This window comes from Eublepharis macularius, chromosome 3 (genome assembly GCF_028583425.1).
Source record: "Eublepharis macularius isolate TG4126 chromosome 3, MPM_Emac_v1.0, whole genome shotgun sequence".
NCBI lineage: Eukaryota > Metazoa > Chordata > Lepidosauria > Squamata > Eublepharidae > Eublepharis > Eublepharis macularius.
In genome coordinates, this window is record NC_072792.1 from 79,389,761 (window position 1) to 79,406,088 (window position 16,328).

A 16,328-nucleotide genomic window follows, 5' to 3' on the forward strand; every position below is an offset into this window, starting at 1 on the left:
TATAATTGATAGATGTATATTATACTGATAGAATATTTGATAGTATAACTGATAGAAGCATGCTATATTGATAGGATATTTGATATATATGATAGAATACCTGGGAAAAAAATTAGAATGTGCTTAGACTAAGGGAATTATCAAGTAATAAGAGGGGGTAAGGGTTGGAAAGCTGTTGGAAGTCGATAGAGAGGGGGGAGGAAAAGGGTGGGGGATAGGGTTAATTAGATATTGAGGGAATGTATGTATTGAATTTGAAAAGTATACTCCCCAATAAATTTTTTCTAAAAAAAAAAAAGAGAGAAGCTTGTAGGTTTGGAGGCACGGTTGCGCACCCTGCTGAGGAAGCGTAAGATTTCCTTGCTGGAGCTCCAGCAGGTGGTGGGCCACCTTAATTTTGCCTGCAAGGCAGTGGCCCCTGGAAGGGCCTTCTTGCGGCGTCTTTGCGACGCCATGGGGACCCTGCGGCTGCCTCATCATAAGATGAGGCTCTCCAAAGACATGCGGGAGGATTTGGGGATCTGGCTGCAATTCTTGAGCAGATTTAATGGGGTGTCTTTTTGGAGACAGGAGCTTCTCCTGGAAGGGGAGCTCCAAGTTTCTTCGGACGCCTCTGGATCCGTGGGATTGGGAATTTATTTTAGGGGGCACTGGTGTGTTGCCCCGTGGCCTGTAGATTGGGAGGGCGACTTCTGGCGTAGGGATCTTACATTCTTAGAGTTTTTCCCCATCTTGGTCGCAGTTTATCTTTGGGGGGACGAGCTTAGTAACCACTCAGTGCACTTTTGGTGTGATAACATGGCTGTGGTTCAAGTTGTGAACTCCCTGTCAGCCAAATCGCCCCGTGTTATGAATCTGGTCCGTGTTTTTACGCTAAGGTGCTTGCACCTTAACATTATGTTTTCGACCAGGCATGTTCTTGGCGTAAACAATGAGGTGGCAGATGCCTTGTCTCGTCTGCAGATGGACAGCTTTCGACAGCTTGCCCCCGAGGCCTATTTGGAGCCAGCCCTGGTTCCATTGGAGCTGTGGAGGATTGGGAAACCGAAGCCGCCAGGGCCATCCAGTTAGCCATTGCCCCTAGTACCGGGAGGGCATACGACAGGGTGATAAGGCAATTTGAGGCATTCAGGCAGGAGACAGGCCTCCGCCAGTTATGGCCCATTCCAGTGAAGCACATAGCGCAATTTTGCATTGCTCAAAGAAGTAAGGGGCATGGGGTTAAATATCTTCGCAGCCAACTTGCAGCGCTGGCCTTTGCTGCTAAGGTTAGGGGGTTTGCTGATACCTCAGGGGATTTCTGCATTAGGAAAATGTTGGAAGGCTGGTCTCGGGAGACTGTTGTGCCCAAGGATGACAGACAGCCTATTTCGCCGACCATCCTGAAGGGATTACAAACGGCATAGTCAGGTGTTTGCAGCTCGCATTTCGAGGAGCTGTTGTTTCACGCTGCATCACTGGTGGCGTTTTTTGGGGCTCTTAGGGTAAGCGAGTTGGTGCCACAGACTGCTAGGGACAGCTCAGGCCAAGCGCTTAATGCTGGGGACGTGAAGTTTGTGGGTGAACAACTGACCATTAAGATACGCAGGTCCAAGACGGACCAGCGGCTGAAAGGGGTGGGTCTGGTTCTCGGCCCCTGTTCCATCCCTGAGTTGTGCCCGGTGGCAGCCTTAAGGAGCTATGTAAGGGCCCGAGGGGAGCAACTCTGGTATCCTCTTTTGTCACAGGGATGGTTCACCATTGACCAAATTTCAATTCTGGGCAGTCACAGGCAAGGCTCTTCTTAAGTTGGGCCTGGAGGGGGTCAAATTTGGCACCCACTCATTCTGTATTGGGGCGGCGTCTACCGCTGCAGCCATGGGATACTTGGGCCCGGAGATCCAGAGGGTAGGTCGCTGGCATTCCAGGGCTTATGCGTCATACGTTAGGCCGTTGAGACAGGTTCATTCATGCTGATTTGTTTTGCAGGTGCTGTGGGTCGTCAGGAGAGGGTCCGGATCCTCATCTGTGACCACAGTATGGTCTTCTGGGCGGCGAACCAAGTGCGAAGGTCCTGGATCGGGTCCCAGTTGGGGCTCAGCCATTGGTCTGCCATCGAGTGGCAGGGCAGAAGAGGCCTTCGTTGGTCTGGGCTGCTGCCACTTTTGTTTGAGGGGAGGATGACGCCTCCCCCGCATATTTTAGTAGTGCACCTGGGTGGGAATGACCTAGGGTTGATGAAAGGGGTAGCCCTTTCTTGGCAGGCGCGGGACGACTTCCTGGAAATCAGGAGGAGATGGCCCGGCGTGTTAATATTCTGGTCAGCGATGCTTCCGCGCCGTGTTTGGCGGGAAGCCACGGACCACAAAGCGATTGAGAGGGCTAGGCGGATGGCCAACAGAGCCCTGTTTAAAATAATGACAGGAGGGTTGGGGATTTATTTGCCCCATCCACAGATTCGGGCCGAATCTGTTGCCCTCTACCGAGGGAATGGTGTGCACCTCTCTTATAGAGGCAACAGCATTTTCTTAGACGATTTGCGGCACGGGCTTAGGTTGGCTTTATGACATTTGTGGGGCGCTGAGGCCTAAGCAGAGGCTTGGCCTCTGCGGTGGCAGGATTTAGTTAGGGTTATATCTGTGGCGGGCCGGTGAGCACCCTTGGCACCTCCCCATTGATGCGGAACTGGGGGCTTTCAGGAGCGGCAGGCTGCCGTTCGGCCCAGCTGCAAGGTCAGACGCCCTTGGGTGGGGAACCCCTGGACAAGCCAGTCTCCCCCCGCTGCCGTTCAGCCGGGTGGGGGAGCTCACCAGGGGCGATACACTCCGCCTGGCCAGGACGGGTTACAGCCATTCAAGGGATGGATCGCACCCGGTGGCAGCGGGTGCTCGCCCAGACAGGTCAGGGCGGGGTCCCAGTGAATGACCCCAGGGCCTGACCTGTACCGCTAGCTAGGCCCCTTGCCGTATTTCTTGTTTGCTGTTTAGTTTAATAAAGTGGCCCATTTCTCCAAACACTTGTGTCTGTCTCTCATTCTGACTAGGGGGGCAATATGGGGAAACAGAATGGTTTCCAATTGGCAAAGGAGTCAGACAGGATGTATATTATCTCCCTGTCTGTTCAACCTATATGTAGAACTTATCATAAAGAAAGCTGTACTTGATTTAAATGAAAGTGGAGTAAAAATTGGTAGAAGGAACATTAACAATGTGAGATACGCAGATGACTCTACCTTACTGGCAGAAAACACTGAATACTTGAAAAAGACTACTGATGAAGGTTAAGGGAGAAAGTGCCAAAGCAGGACTGCAGCTGAGCATCCAGAAGATAAAAGTAATAAACTACTGAGGAATTACATAATTTTAAGGTTGACAATGAAGAACCTGAAATTGTTGAAAATTTTCTATTACTTGGCTCACTCATCAACCAACAGAGAGACCACCATCAACAGAGCAGAAGGAGACTGAGACTTGGAAGGGCAGCCATGAGGGAACTAGGAAAGATCCTTAAGGATAAGGACATGTTGCTAATGACCAAGATCAAGATAATTAATACTATGGCATTCCCTTTTACTATATATGGATATGAAAGTTGGACAATTGATTCATTTGAAATGTGGTGCTGGTGGAGAGTTTTACAGATACCATGGAAGGCCAAAAAGACAAATAAGTGGGTTCTAGATCAAATCAAGCCTGAATTCTCTCTAGAAGCAAAAATGATTAAACTGAGGCTCTCGTACTTTGGTCACATCATGAGAAGACAAGACTCACTGGAAAAGACAGTAATGCTAAGAAAGGTGGATAAAAAGTGGAAGACCCAAAATGAGAAGGCTTGACTCAATGAAGAAAGCCATAGTTTCCAGTTTGCAAGATCTAAGCAAAGCTGTTAATGACTGGGCAATTTGGCGGTTGTTAATTCACAGGGTTGCCATAAATTAGAAGCAACTTGATGGCACCTAACGTGCACAAACACAAATGAAAGTATGGGAAGAACTGTTTTGTAAATAGGTAAATCATTGTATGATTTACCTACATTTGTCCATACATTTGTTTCATGTGACAGGCCAGCTGTGCCCTTTTCTGTTAGCAGCGCCATTTCCCTGGCAATTGGCATCTTAAATTTCTATAATGAGCTCTATATGGGGCTGTTCTTGAAAACATTTCTGATACATCAATGTCTGCTTGTCAGTTTCCTGGCCAAAAGGCAGGCTCTAACAGTAAACTTTAAGACTCTTACAGCACAATCCTAAGCAGAAATACATACTTTTACATCCGTTGACTTCAGCGGCTATAGAAAGTTGCAACTTTACTTGGCATTTAACTGTTAAGGATCTGGGTCAAGATACCTTCAGGAACACTACCTGACATATGAACTACTGTTAATTTTAAGATCTTCCCATGTAACCTCCCTCTGCCAGCTTAGATTGCCATCTACCAGGAGCAGAACTTTCTTCTCAGTCCAGTAGTCTCTCACTGCAGAATACAGTACTAGTTTACATAGTCTTAGTTTGCTAACTGATCGGAAGGGAGGTTCCCTCCTCTCTCTTGATCACTGATTCTTCCTGGTAGCATGCCACTACCCAGACTAAACAGGCTTGACTCTTCACTAGCTGTTTGGGGAGCTGGTGAGCCTCTGAGCATGCACAAAGCACTAACAGTGGCCCAAGAAGAAGACCCAGGAGTGAGGACAAGTTGGCACAGCTTTACTTAACCAAAGAAAGGTCTTTATTGAACAACAGACAATATAAAATATAGAGTCTCTCTACACAAGATGCCAGGGCGCGTATCCATCAAGTGTCAGGAGACGTAATGTTAGCCGGGAATCATAGTTTTGAAAGACAGAGCCAGCAGAGAATTCTCAAAAGGGGACAGATTCTCTCACAACCCTCTGCCGCCTCATCACCCTTGCTGCTTAAAACTTTGCATTATCCGAGTCTCGGCAGGGCAAAGGCTCCGGAAGGGGAGATGCAAGAGGCAGCGGGGGCCTGTGAGAGAATCTGTGTCCTCTGGAACAATCTCCGCAGGCTCTGTCATTTAAATTTAAACTTCCCGGCTAACATAGCGTCTCCGGACATGTCAAGAACACGTATTAAAAGTATTGTGTAGAGAGATTCATAGAGAGCACACAGTTTAAAGGAAGCTGGCATGCACTAAGTAAAAGAATAGAAAAAACAAAGTTGCTAATAACTATCACGCCATCAAGTTACCAAATAGTATCTGAGACATCCTCTACTGGAATGGGTGTTCCACGCTAGGTGAAGGAGTAGTCAAGCCTGCCCTTTCATACGCTCCATTCTCCATTCCCTTCTGAGCTACTTAAGCACACCCACAAAGGGCTGCTGAGCCCCTTTATGCTCTCCTTCTCCACAGTTAAACCGACCCTTGGATACACGCCACAAAGTCAGTTTTACAATGGTACCAAAAGACTAATGCAACATACATTTATTTATCCCAAGTATGTCAGTTTACTCAAGGATAGCAAATGGTGTTTTAATTGCCCTGCTCTCTCTCCTTCCTGCCACCACTCCCCCCTCCCTTGCTGGATTTGCAAAGGTGAATCACAGGCCAGTTGATATAAAAAGGCCCATGTTCCAAACCATGACAGTAGCTTCTAGAAAACAAGCCAATCCTTTCTTTATTTTGCAAGTCTCTTAGAACACAATTTCAGTTATTTTCTGCTATGCAAAAACTCCTTTTTGGTGTTTTATAATATCTATTCTAAACAGCTCATTGTTTTTGTTATAATTTATCTTGCACTTTTCCCCTCCCCCATTTTAACCTCGCAACAACCATATGAGGTAGATTAGCCATCAAAAGTGACTGGCCAATGTGATTCATAATCCAAACAGAAATTCAAATCCAAAACTCCAAATTTAGCTACCTACGATAGTACAGTGGCTCTCTTGCTCCCAAATTTACCACGGAATGCATTTCACTTTTAATTGGTTAGGCATCAATGACAATTTTTGGTGTAAAATTTAAGAGACTGCCACATTTCAACAATATACAGAAATACTAATTTTTCTCCTTCTGTATTGAAATGTATATTTTTAAGTACAATCTAGAATTTAATAATCTAAATAGCAAAAAGTAAGAGCATACTTACAAACTGGAAACAGCTCCTAACACTGGGTTCAATGTTACTGCCACCAAAAGAGGCAACTTCACCCAGCTGGCGAGGAATCTGAATTGAATCATGAAGAAGGAGGCCCAGGCGACGCTGATCACAGAATCCAGTGGGACTGGCTACTTGCTTGAACAGATCTAATTGCATGAATACCAAGTAGCAAGAAACCATTAAACAAGGCTAAACGCCAACTGTGACTATATACATTTCAGAACAAATTTGTTTTAGAGATTCAAATGAGAATAATGATGATGATGATTTTCTTCTTTCTTAAAAGACTGAATAAAATTTGCCAGACATTTAGGGGTGCAAACTGTACTAGGTCTGCTAGATAATTTTGAAATCTCTGTTTTACAGCATTTATTAATTTTGAAAACTACAAATTAAGGAATGTTTTAGCCTTCCACATTATTATGCTTCTCTTTGAAGCGAACAGTAGTTACTTGCAGCCATGGAAGTTTGCCAGAATCATATATACATGCAAGCTAGACTACCTACTTTTTTACTCAAGAGTTGCTTGGAAAACCAAAGACTTTTTCTAATGTAGGTATTTTATAGTATATTCAAAAGAAAGACCTACAGTTCCCTGGTTCAGAGCTACACTGGCTCCTGGGAATGTTAACTTCATTTCCCAACGTGAAGTCTCATTTAAAATGGTGATTGATTTTAGTAATACCACCAAACAGAAATTCACAGAGGGATCCAATAACCATTGTATTACTTGTACAATTTAATTTATCGTGAATTAGTTATACTGCACATATTTTGAGAATATGTTAAAGTTTGAAATAAGAAGAAAAAATCAGGTTATGATCAACTGAAATATTTATTTGGCACTACTTCAGTTACCAATACATCACCTGAATAAATATTGGTTATTTTTCAAGGGTTTTTTAAAAGTCAGAGCAAAAATTGACTTTTATTCGTGCAGCCTCTTCAATATTTTATTTCACAAGGGCACAATTATAAACAGGTGCCAGTCTTATACATGATTCCTACTACAACTTTAATATCTGATTTTATGTTGCCTTTATTGCCATTAGATGGTAAATATATCCAGTTCCTAGACAAGCCTGAGCTTAGTATATATCATGTAGAAGTCATCTTGTCATAGCTCTGAAGAGTAGGGATGACAATCTCCCGGTGGAGCCTGGAGATCTCCCAGAATTACAACTGACCTCCAGACTACAACAATAAGTTCCCCTGGAGACTACGGCTGCTTCAGAGGGTGGAGTCTGGGGAGGAGAGGGGCCTCAGTGGAGCATGTGGGCTGCATATTGAAAGTGCCTTTAGTGTGTGTGCATCAGTGTTTGACTGAAGCATCCTCTTGATTTAGCAGAAGATCTTTCCAAGTGCAGTTTTAAGAAGAGGAACATCAAAATAATGGGAAACAATCAAGAATTAATTTTCTTGGAAAACATTACACAGTATAAAGATTACTTGGAAATGGTAACCTATTTATTATTAGTTTTAAAATAGAAAATAAAGAGGAGTTAATAATAAGTTAACAGTGAACAACTAACCTATTTCTGTTTCTAAATTATAGTATAGACGGCAGAAAAATTAATAATTAATAAAACTACCAAATATAGAAATCATTACTTACATCTGTACTTATCTTCCAAATGTGCTTTACACAAGGAAATTATACCAGTTTTGAAAGACAAGACACGGATCCTTCCAGTTCGACCCCTATTGATATCAATCACAAAAGGGGGTGGGATTCAATCAATATACAATTTAAATCCACTGCTTTTAACTGAAACAATAAAACGGCACAGTTGTAAAAAGCATAAAACAAGGAGGACAGAATTTTTTCTCCTACGCACAAGCCAGGAACATAACATCAAAAAGATAGCTAGGAAACAGATAACGTTGTAACTGTACAATAAATCATGCATCTGATGAAGAGAACTGTGGTTCTCGAAAGCTTATGCTACAGTAAAGTTGGTTAGTCTTAAAGATGCTACTGGACTCTTTTCTATTTTGCTACTGCAGACTAACACGGCTAACTCCTCTGGATCTATGTACAATAAAGATAATGCTAGAATTGGGTATAAGTAAAGCTTCAGAACTTTAAATTTAAAGTTTAATGGCATCTACACTCTGGAAAATCTTCCTTACTGATACTTTTTTACATACTGAGAGATATAGTAATTCCCCATGAATAACTACTGTTGTTTATTTGGTCTCAAATAGGCATTTTACGGTACTTTATGATCTGCAGCTGCTGTGAATGACTGATACTAGTGCACATAGCCTTCTAACGTTATTATTTGGAAGAGGGGAAATTTATTGTTATATAAAATTGCTATATAAATTGCTGTGGCTCATTAATACCCTTTTACCTTATAGCCCTTACCATATAGCAGATGATATCCAAACTAGAGTTTGGTTTGATTTTTATTTTTTTTAGTTAAGGGAAGGGATGCCAGGCCCCTTCTCTTGAAATCACTAGCAACACTACGGTTTCTAAAGAGTTTCTAGTGATTACTAAAAAGGCATGATATCACTTGAGTTTTCCCAGAAGTGACATCCTGCCATTGCTGTCATCCCCCACATGTCCCTGTCCCCAGGTTTCTGGCTCGAAGCATGCCCAGTATCTCCAGTTAAGATAAAGAATTGACCACAATATTCATTTTAAAGTACATTAGTGAAAAAATAAGTATGTTGAAATAGGTTAAGATATCAGCTACCCTTAGAGCTACTTAAACTTCCCTGAGTGACTTGTCAGCTGATTGCTGATAATTACCTCCAAAGGAAGACAGTGAATGAGAAGGAGGAAGCAGTTGCTAGATACAACAAGTGAGATCCATGATTAGGATCCCTTACAATATTTTTAAAAGTTAAGTAGTAGCTTCCTGTACCTGCTCTGAAAATTGAGCTGTACCTGGTTTTCTTTTCCTTATAGAGCTAACTGCAGCTTTGAAGGACAAGATTTAAACAACAGAAGTGGCTTGGAAAGAAAGGATTAAATATATCCTGCCACAATGAACCATCCACAATCTTCAAAGTAGCTGAATGAGGCTGCTTGGCTTAAAAAAAAAAAAAAACCTTTCCAGAGACTCTGATCATGGATCTATTGAGTTATGTCTACTTTGACTTTCATGACTTAGTTTTTTTAAAGAGGTATATGCATTGAAGTCCCAATGCCTTTCTCCACAATATAATAATATTCCTTGCCATTAGGATTGTCAGGTGGGATTGGGGGGGCGTGGATGTGGGAGGGGTGTGTGATGTTACCAACATTAGTACATTACTTCTGGGTACAACTCAGAAGGAAAAATGGTAGCTCTAGCAATCACTGCAACTCTATGGTAAAACATTATTGTCACTTCTGGGTTGTTCCAGCAACTACACTGGAGCCTTTAAAAAAATTTCTTCTTGCCACCCTTCAGAGCACCAGCCGGCAACTGATTAAATCCCTGGGAGTTTGCCAGTCATTAATGGGCAAAAGCCTATCTGTCATTCGCTAGTAGACCCAGAGCTGACTGACACTTCGTACCAACCAAAGTATCATATGAAAGCAAATCACAAGACTTGTTCAGCTCTATGGGCCCCCTTGGTGACCAAGGTTCCTGAAATTTTGTACCTGCTAAGTATACCTGTATGGATCAGATTCAAGTTTATGCACAAATTCAGAGGTGTAATGAAAAATTGTTGGCAGATTAAAGGAATAAAATTACTTCACTGGGCCCTTCTCATATTCTAGGAGACACGGCTAAAAGATCCAGAGGGTTAGCCGTGTTAGTCTGTTGTCGCAAAGCAGTAAAGAGTCCAGTAGCACCTTTAAGACTAACCAACTTTATTGTAGCATAAGCTTTTGAGAACCACAGTTCTCTTCATCAGATGGATGGAGGGTATGGCTAAAAGAGGAAGTGTAAAACAAGTGCAATACTTCTAGCAGGGAAATAGCAGAACAACTTATGACATAAACAGATTTAAGCCCAGCAAATTATTTTTCTCTCAACTGAATCCAGGAAGCTCTCTGAACTGCAACCATGTGTTTATTCCCATTTGTCTTCATTATGCACAGTGGTAATCTTAAATGGGAGTGTTTGTGAATAACTTGTTTTGTGTTTTCAGTTCAAATGTATCAATTGGCCTGTAATGCAAAATTATATTTATATTTAGGTAGTTATTTTTAGAATTCAATCATCAGTTTTAATAACTAAATAACAGCTATCCTCTTTATGCTACAGATGAAACAAAAACTTAATGAAATGGTGATAAATATTGCCAAACACAATACAATACAGTAGGACTGAGGCAGATTATGACAAGGAACAAATCTTTTGCTGTATTTTGTGACTATTGGGAGAAGATACCACTACAGACATCAGCAATTCCTTATCCAAAATTTAATTGGGTGTAATTATCTTGATTAAAACTTAATGAAACATTTTGGGGGCCTGGAAGTAATTTAGAGTTGTAAAGCATGTCTTTAATTGAGTATTTTTTCTTTGATTACATGAAAACCAGTTATTCTGTTCTTTAAACTACAGCCACCATATTTTATTTGCCCAGCTGTCTATGGGAAACAGTTCCCCATGCAAAACAGGCAATTTTAATCACATGATAAATCCTGCTGCTGGTGAATGATAGAGTAAATCAGGCCAGCGCACACTTACAAAACAATTTATAAATGCCTAACAGAGTAATTATTTAACAAAAAAAATGACTCCTGTTACATAGGACATTCTATTTAAAACTGTGCCATTTGACCCTTTAACATTTCATAACTCTAAGAACCAGGGCTAGAAGCCTAACCAAGGGCTCCATTGATTCAGCTAAGTGCAGCCTTTAGGCCATTAGCTGTATTAATCTTGCACTTTGACCACCAGCTTTCCAGTTCTGAGCCATTCATTTTACAGCAAGGACAAAAGCTCATTATAATTGACTGTCACTGAAGTCTACCCACACATACGTGTCATAAACATTCAAAAGCCAGTTGAGGCACATATCTACGCAGAGAGGGACGTTGACCAGGTTATTGTGCTCTTGTTCTAGTCGATCATAAATGGAAGTCAAGCAGTTGATAATTTGCAGTATATCCATTGGCTGGTCATTCTGTTTGAGGTTGTGCTGGTCCAAGGCATCACATGCGGCAGACAGGCTCAGAAGATCCACTATATGAATAATAAAATAACAGTATTAATAAGTAACATCTTCAGTGTATGGCAAATTAGGAAACAGCTGAAAGACTGTCATATTTGCCTGAGCATTCAGTTTTCACATTTCATTTCATTTAGTATTTCCTATTGCTTAATGTATTTGCTTTACAGAGATCAAATTTAATTTAGTAACAAAAATGTTATTATTCTAAGAACAGTTATTTGTTCAACTACAATATGTTTATCATCTGCATCCCCCAAGATCCTGGAAAGATACTTTCTCTAATATCAATTTATTAGACAAACTGGAAATGCAGTACAATACATTTAACACGGAACTTAAGGCAGAGTCTCTAGCTCTACCGGGACTATGAGTCAATGGAAATTAAATGAACCCCTCAAGGACTGGGAGGCAGCCTAATGACATATGCACCTACAAATAAACTGGATGTATTCTCCTTTGGAAAAGCTTTCTATAGCAATGAGGCACTGCCTTGAAAGCTTCTAAAGGCCCTTGTTTTTAAACTTCATGAGATAGCACTTATCTGACCACTAATGAAGTAGAAAGTATGAAAAGATGTTTCATTTTAGAGAATTATTGAATAAATCAGAAGACACTTGTATGCTGGGATCTGAACCCAGTACTCCTTTACAGAACATTTATTTTAGTTTTAGTTTGCTTTTCTCATTGAGAATCAAGGTGGATTGCACACAGTACACAGCAGTACTGTCTACAGTCCCTATGTTTTCCCAGCACATCTCTCTGAGCTATTTTGTTACAGCACAGCCCTATTATCTCTGTAAAAAAGCCCTTCTGAATAATTCGGTTTTGCATAGTTTGCAAAAAGCAAGGGGTGAAAGCTTTCCTGACCTCTTCAGGCAGACCATTCAATACAGTGGGGGCCACCACACACATGTTCATTTTGCCCATGGACAGAGTGAAACCTGCAAAAGGTCCTGTTCAGATGAGTGAAGTGGCCATGGCAGGGCATAGGAAAAGAGGCAGTCTTGTAGATATGAGGGGCTAAGGCAATGAAGGATTTTGGATGTGATTAGGGGTGTGCGCTTCAGGTTTCCGATTCGTGAAAAATACCCGAATTGGACCCAATCTGTAAAGATTCGGGATTCCTGAATCAGGGCCAGCTGGCCTCGATTTGGAAATACCGAATCAAAGCATCTCCGAATCATTTGGGTTGCTTTGGGGCAGAGTTTAAAGGGCCCTTTCCATGCCTCTTGCAAGCAGCAAGCCCCTTTCCTGCTGCTTGCATGCGGCAGGGCCCTTTAAATGTCCCCACCCCCAACCCCACCCCATCCCACTTACCTTGGCCTTGCAGCCACGGAGGCTGTGGGGCGGTGGCGGCTCCGGCCTTCCTCACTGCCCTGTGGGGCCGCACACCACGGGATCCGGCCTTACCTGCCGCCCTGTGGGCCGCTGTGAGCCCGGAGGAGGTGGTGCAGTGGCAGCTCCAGCCCTCCCTGTGGGGCCGCGCGTTGACAAAGGAGGTGGAAAAGGCCCTTCCTGTGCCTCAAATGGCTGCTGGAGGCGGCGGCTTCGGCCTTCCCCACCACCCTGTGAGCTGCTGTGGGCCTGGAGGAGGTGGTGGCGGAGGAGGAGGAGGCAGCGCTGGCCTTCCCTACCTGGGCAGGTAAGTGGGTGGAGGGGGTGGGGGGGCTAAGTGGGGTGGTGAGAGGTGGGGGTGGGTGGGGGTGCTGGCTTGCCGCTTCAGGTTTTGGGTATTTCTGAATATTTTCAGGGTGCACACCCCTAGATGTGATAGCTAAAACTTTGAATCGAGCATGGTAACTGATGAGAAGCCAATGGAGTGACTGCAGAATGAGAGTAATATGCAGGATTCGCCTAGCTTCTGTTAATAATTGAGCTGCAGTGTTCTGCACCAACTGCAGTCTCAGAACTGATTTCAAGAAAAGACCTATGTAGAGTGCATTACAGTAGTCTAGTCTCAATGTTACTGTGGCATGAGTCCACATGGCCAGATTGGCTGTCCCAAGAGCCATCTTCCAGGCTAAAAAGAAGGCATTTTCTGTAGTTGCATTAACTTGCTTCTCTAGCAGAAATGCTGGATCCTGTATACTCCCTAGGCTCAACTGAGTCAGCAAAGTTCAACTAAACCCAATCAAAACTGGGGAGCACCATGTCCTTCAATAATACCGCCTTTCCAAATAGCTTCCCTTCTATCTTGTCTGGATTGGCAGCCATTTAAAACATCTACTGCTTCACCAAGAGATTTGGATAGCTAAGAGGGGACCAGTGGGCCAGATTCCTCTCCATATGTCCATTCGTATGTGTACTGACCATCTGCATAGGACTACAGAAAGGATTCCATTACATTCATGCAAAAGAATCTTAGGTTATGGTCATTACTTCCAACAATTAAAACAGTCAGTTTTTGTGCCTTCTCTTCCCTACCAGATCCAGGCAATTACTGTGTATGTACTGTATGTATCTTCTTTTTCCTTATGCAGTCTGATAACATTTGTCTATGGAAACATTTTAATATAATTGCATTGCAGCTGCTTTTTGATGTTTCTGTATAGGTTATACATTCTTTTGCACTCAGGCTTTTAAAGGAAGTTGGTAGATGCCTTTTATTCAGCGTCTATGTGAATACAGGATGGAATTTTTATTGTTGCTTGGCTTGCAATCATTTTAATTTTTATTCAGTTTTTATGATCAAGCTACCACTTGAACCAACCTGAGTTGAAAATGTGGGTGTTAAAACAAAATTTTCCCAGAGTCCCCCAGTACAGCTTACAATATTTACAAAATGCAAGAAATTCCATTTTTAAAAAATACACATTTCAATTGAGGTAATAAAACAATAAATAGAATCCTTGTAAGAAATGTGGACAGGAAGAAAGGAGAACAGACTGAAAACAGAATTTAAAAATACTGATTAAAAAAACCAGAAAAAAACTAAGCAAACCAAAAAACAACAACACTCCACTCACTGAAAACATTTATGTCTATCTTACTGAATATTTTATTAATTCTTTACCATACAAAAGAAAAAAGGAGGCAATGAAGACTAGAGAAGTAAAGGCAGGTCACTGGCTGATATTGAACACTTCTGTCATCATAACCAATTGTGTAGCCTGATGTTACAGGCCGTATCATTCCCTACCCTCGTACAAGCTTCCTGCTACCGCACAGCTGGCTAGCAAGGGAAAAAAATAATAGAAACAGGGCTGAATGTTGTCAGGATCCAGACATCACTTCTCACATGCTTGGAAGTGACATCAGTGCATCACTGAGGGATACCAGTGCTAGTGTTGCCTGCATCACCAGGCGACACACTGATATAACTTACAAGGGCACAGGGAGTGAAGTCAGCAGTGCACACTGGGATGCTGATGCAATTCCTGCCATTCCTACCATTTCTTCTCCCCACTGACTAGTTGATCCCCTCTAAGACTTGGTACGTTCCCCCACTGCCCGTTGGTTGCCATGAGGGTCCTCGTAACCCTAAGTAGGTTTCTACATTTTTAATCAAGTACATAGTTGTTTAGAATTTCATTTTTAAATTAAGTCAAACAATACTGACTCATGTAGAGTGGTAAAAGAATGCACAAGAGATTGCTTATGCTAGAAGATTCTTTTTTAAATACAATGTTTTCATAATTAAGTAGTGCAGGGAAATTAAAGTTGCTGTGAATCACTGTGTGCTAAGTGTACACACATCTTCTTTATTGCAAGTATCTGTCTATTTAACTGTGAATAGGCTAGAGATAAAGCTATCAGTGTGATTATTTGCCCTTCTTCCAAGTTGCATTAGATTAGGCTGATACAAAAAACCTATTGAATCTATTCCACCTGGGAGTTCCATAGTTCTGTAAAAATGTGAACCCAGTTTCCCTGTGTCCAAGTCCATTACATCCCTCTAAACAACTTGCAGGCCTTCCCTACATGGTTATATTATGCTTTAGTTTTAATTCAAGCTAAAAATGACTAACTTAAATAAATGTAATCCTGTGAATCAGATTCAAATTGAGTTTCAAAATAAACTATTTTTAAATGCGATTTTAGAGAAAATCCTGTGCTGAGCTATAAATAAGGTACTTTTAAACTAAAACAACCTGAGCATCTCTCTTACACATTAATTAGAAGATCTTACCGTAATACTGTTTCTAAATCTGAGATTTAGTTCAGCATATATTGATATAAATTTTTCTCAATCCATTAGCTTTTCAAGACTGATACATTTTCCCTATATTTCAGTTTTAGCTTTACAGTTTATCAAGATTGAAGGGTGCGGGGTTTCCCCCCAAAATCTGATACAGAAAAAACACAGTGTGAAACTTTTTTGGGAAGCATTTTTATTCTTCTCTCTAGAATGAAGGTGCATTTTTAGTTTTTAAAACTACCTAGACTAAGTACACTTTATCTGATTTAAATGCAAATAACCAAAGCATAGTTCTACATAAGCTTACTTGGAAGTAAGTTATACTGTGTTCAATGAGTTGGATGTGCTAGTGAAAGATAAAGGAAGGGATTCCCTTTCACCACCATAAAGGCTATGTTGGGCATCATAGATAGGTCTGCCAACTCTGCGTTTGGAAATTCCTGGAGATTTGGAGGTGGAGCCTGGGGAGGATGGGATTTGAGGAATAATGAAGGGTTGCCAGGCCCTTACTACCACTGCTTCATTGGGTGGCAGAAGAAAAACAAATCACCATCATCATACACAATGTGGTATAACTTCCAGGCAAAACCTGTAAGTGCTATCATGTCACTCTAGGAAAAGCTGGAAACTCTGTGGTTTGCCATATAGCTTCTGATGGTCCCAAGAGCAATTCTGGTTTTCCCTGGAAGTGACACTGTGATGCATATGATGCTGGTGCCCTCATTGTCCTTCCCCAATTCCTGCCAGGTGGCAGCCATCAGCTGGCAGCCCTAATATAATGTTCACAGTTCACACAGCAACCTTTATTGGCATAAATAATACAGACAAAACAGGAGAAATGTTGTGAAATAAATTCATAGGGCAGCACAATCGTGTCCCCAGACAGCAAAATTATCTCAGGATACAGCACAGTCATAGGGGGCTTTATAAAATGTTACCCTTGACTTCCACACATAAGCCAGTAATT

At 42.0% G+C, this 16,328-nt stretch overlaps 1 protein-coding gene across 4 annotated transcripts in view; it reads right to left on the bottom strand.

The window, feature by feature from the left end:
• Window positions 1–16,328, bottom strand: part of DMD (dystrophin) — a 2,144,806-nt gene that overhangs the window by 92,452 nt on the left and 2,036,026 nt on the right. For 3 of the 4 annotated variants that reach the window (XM_054973283.1, XM_054973285.1, XM_054973284.1), the window contains 3 exons: window positions 11,033–11,234; window positions 7,712–7,797; window positions 6,085–6,242 (listed from right to left, as the gene is read on the bottom strand). In XM_054973283.1, coding sequence (XP_054829258.1) covers window positions 6,085–6,242; window positions 7,712–7,797; window positions 11,033–11,234 — 446 coding nt within the window. Of the gene's footprint in view, window positions 1–6,084; window positions 6,243–7,711; window positions 7,798–11,026; window positions 11,235–16,328 lie in introns of all 4 variants that reach the window. The other variant, XM_054973282.1, reaches the window with a different exon arrangement.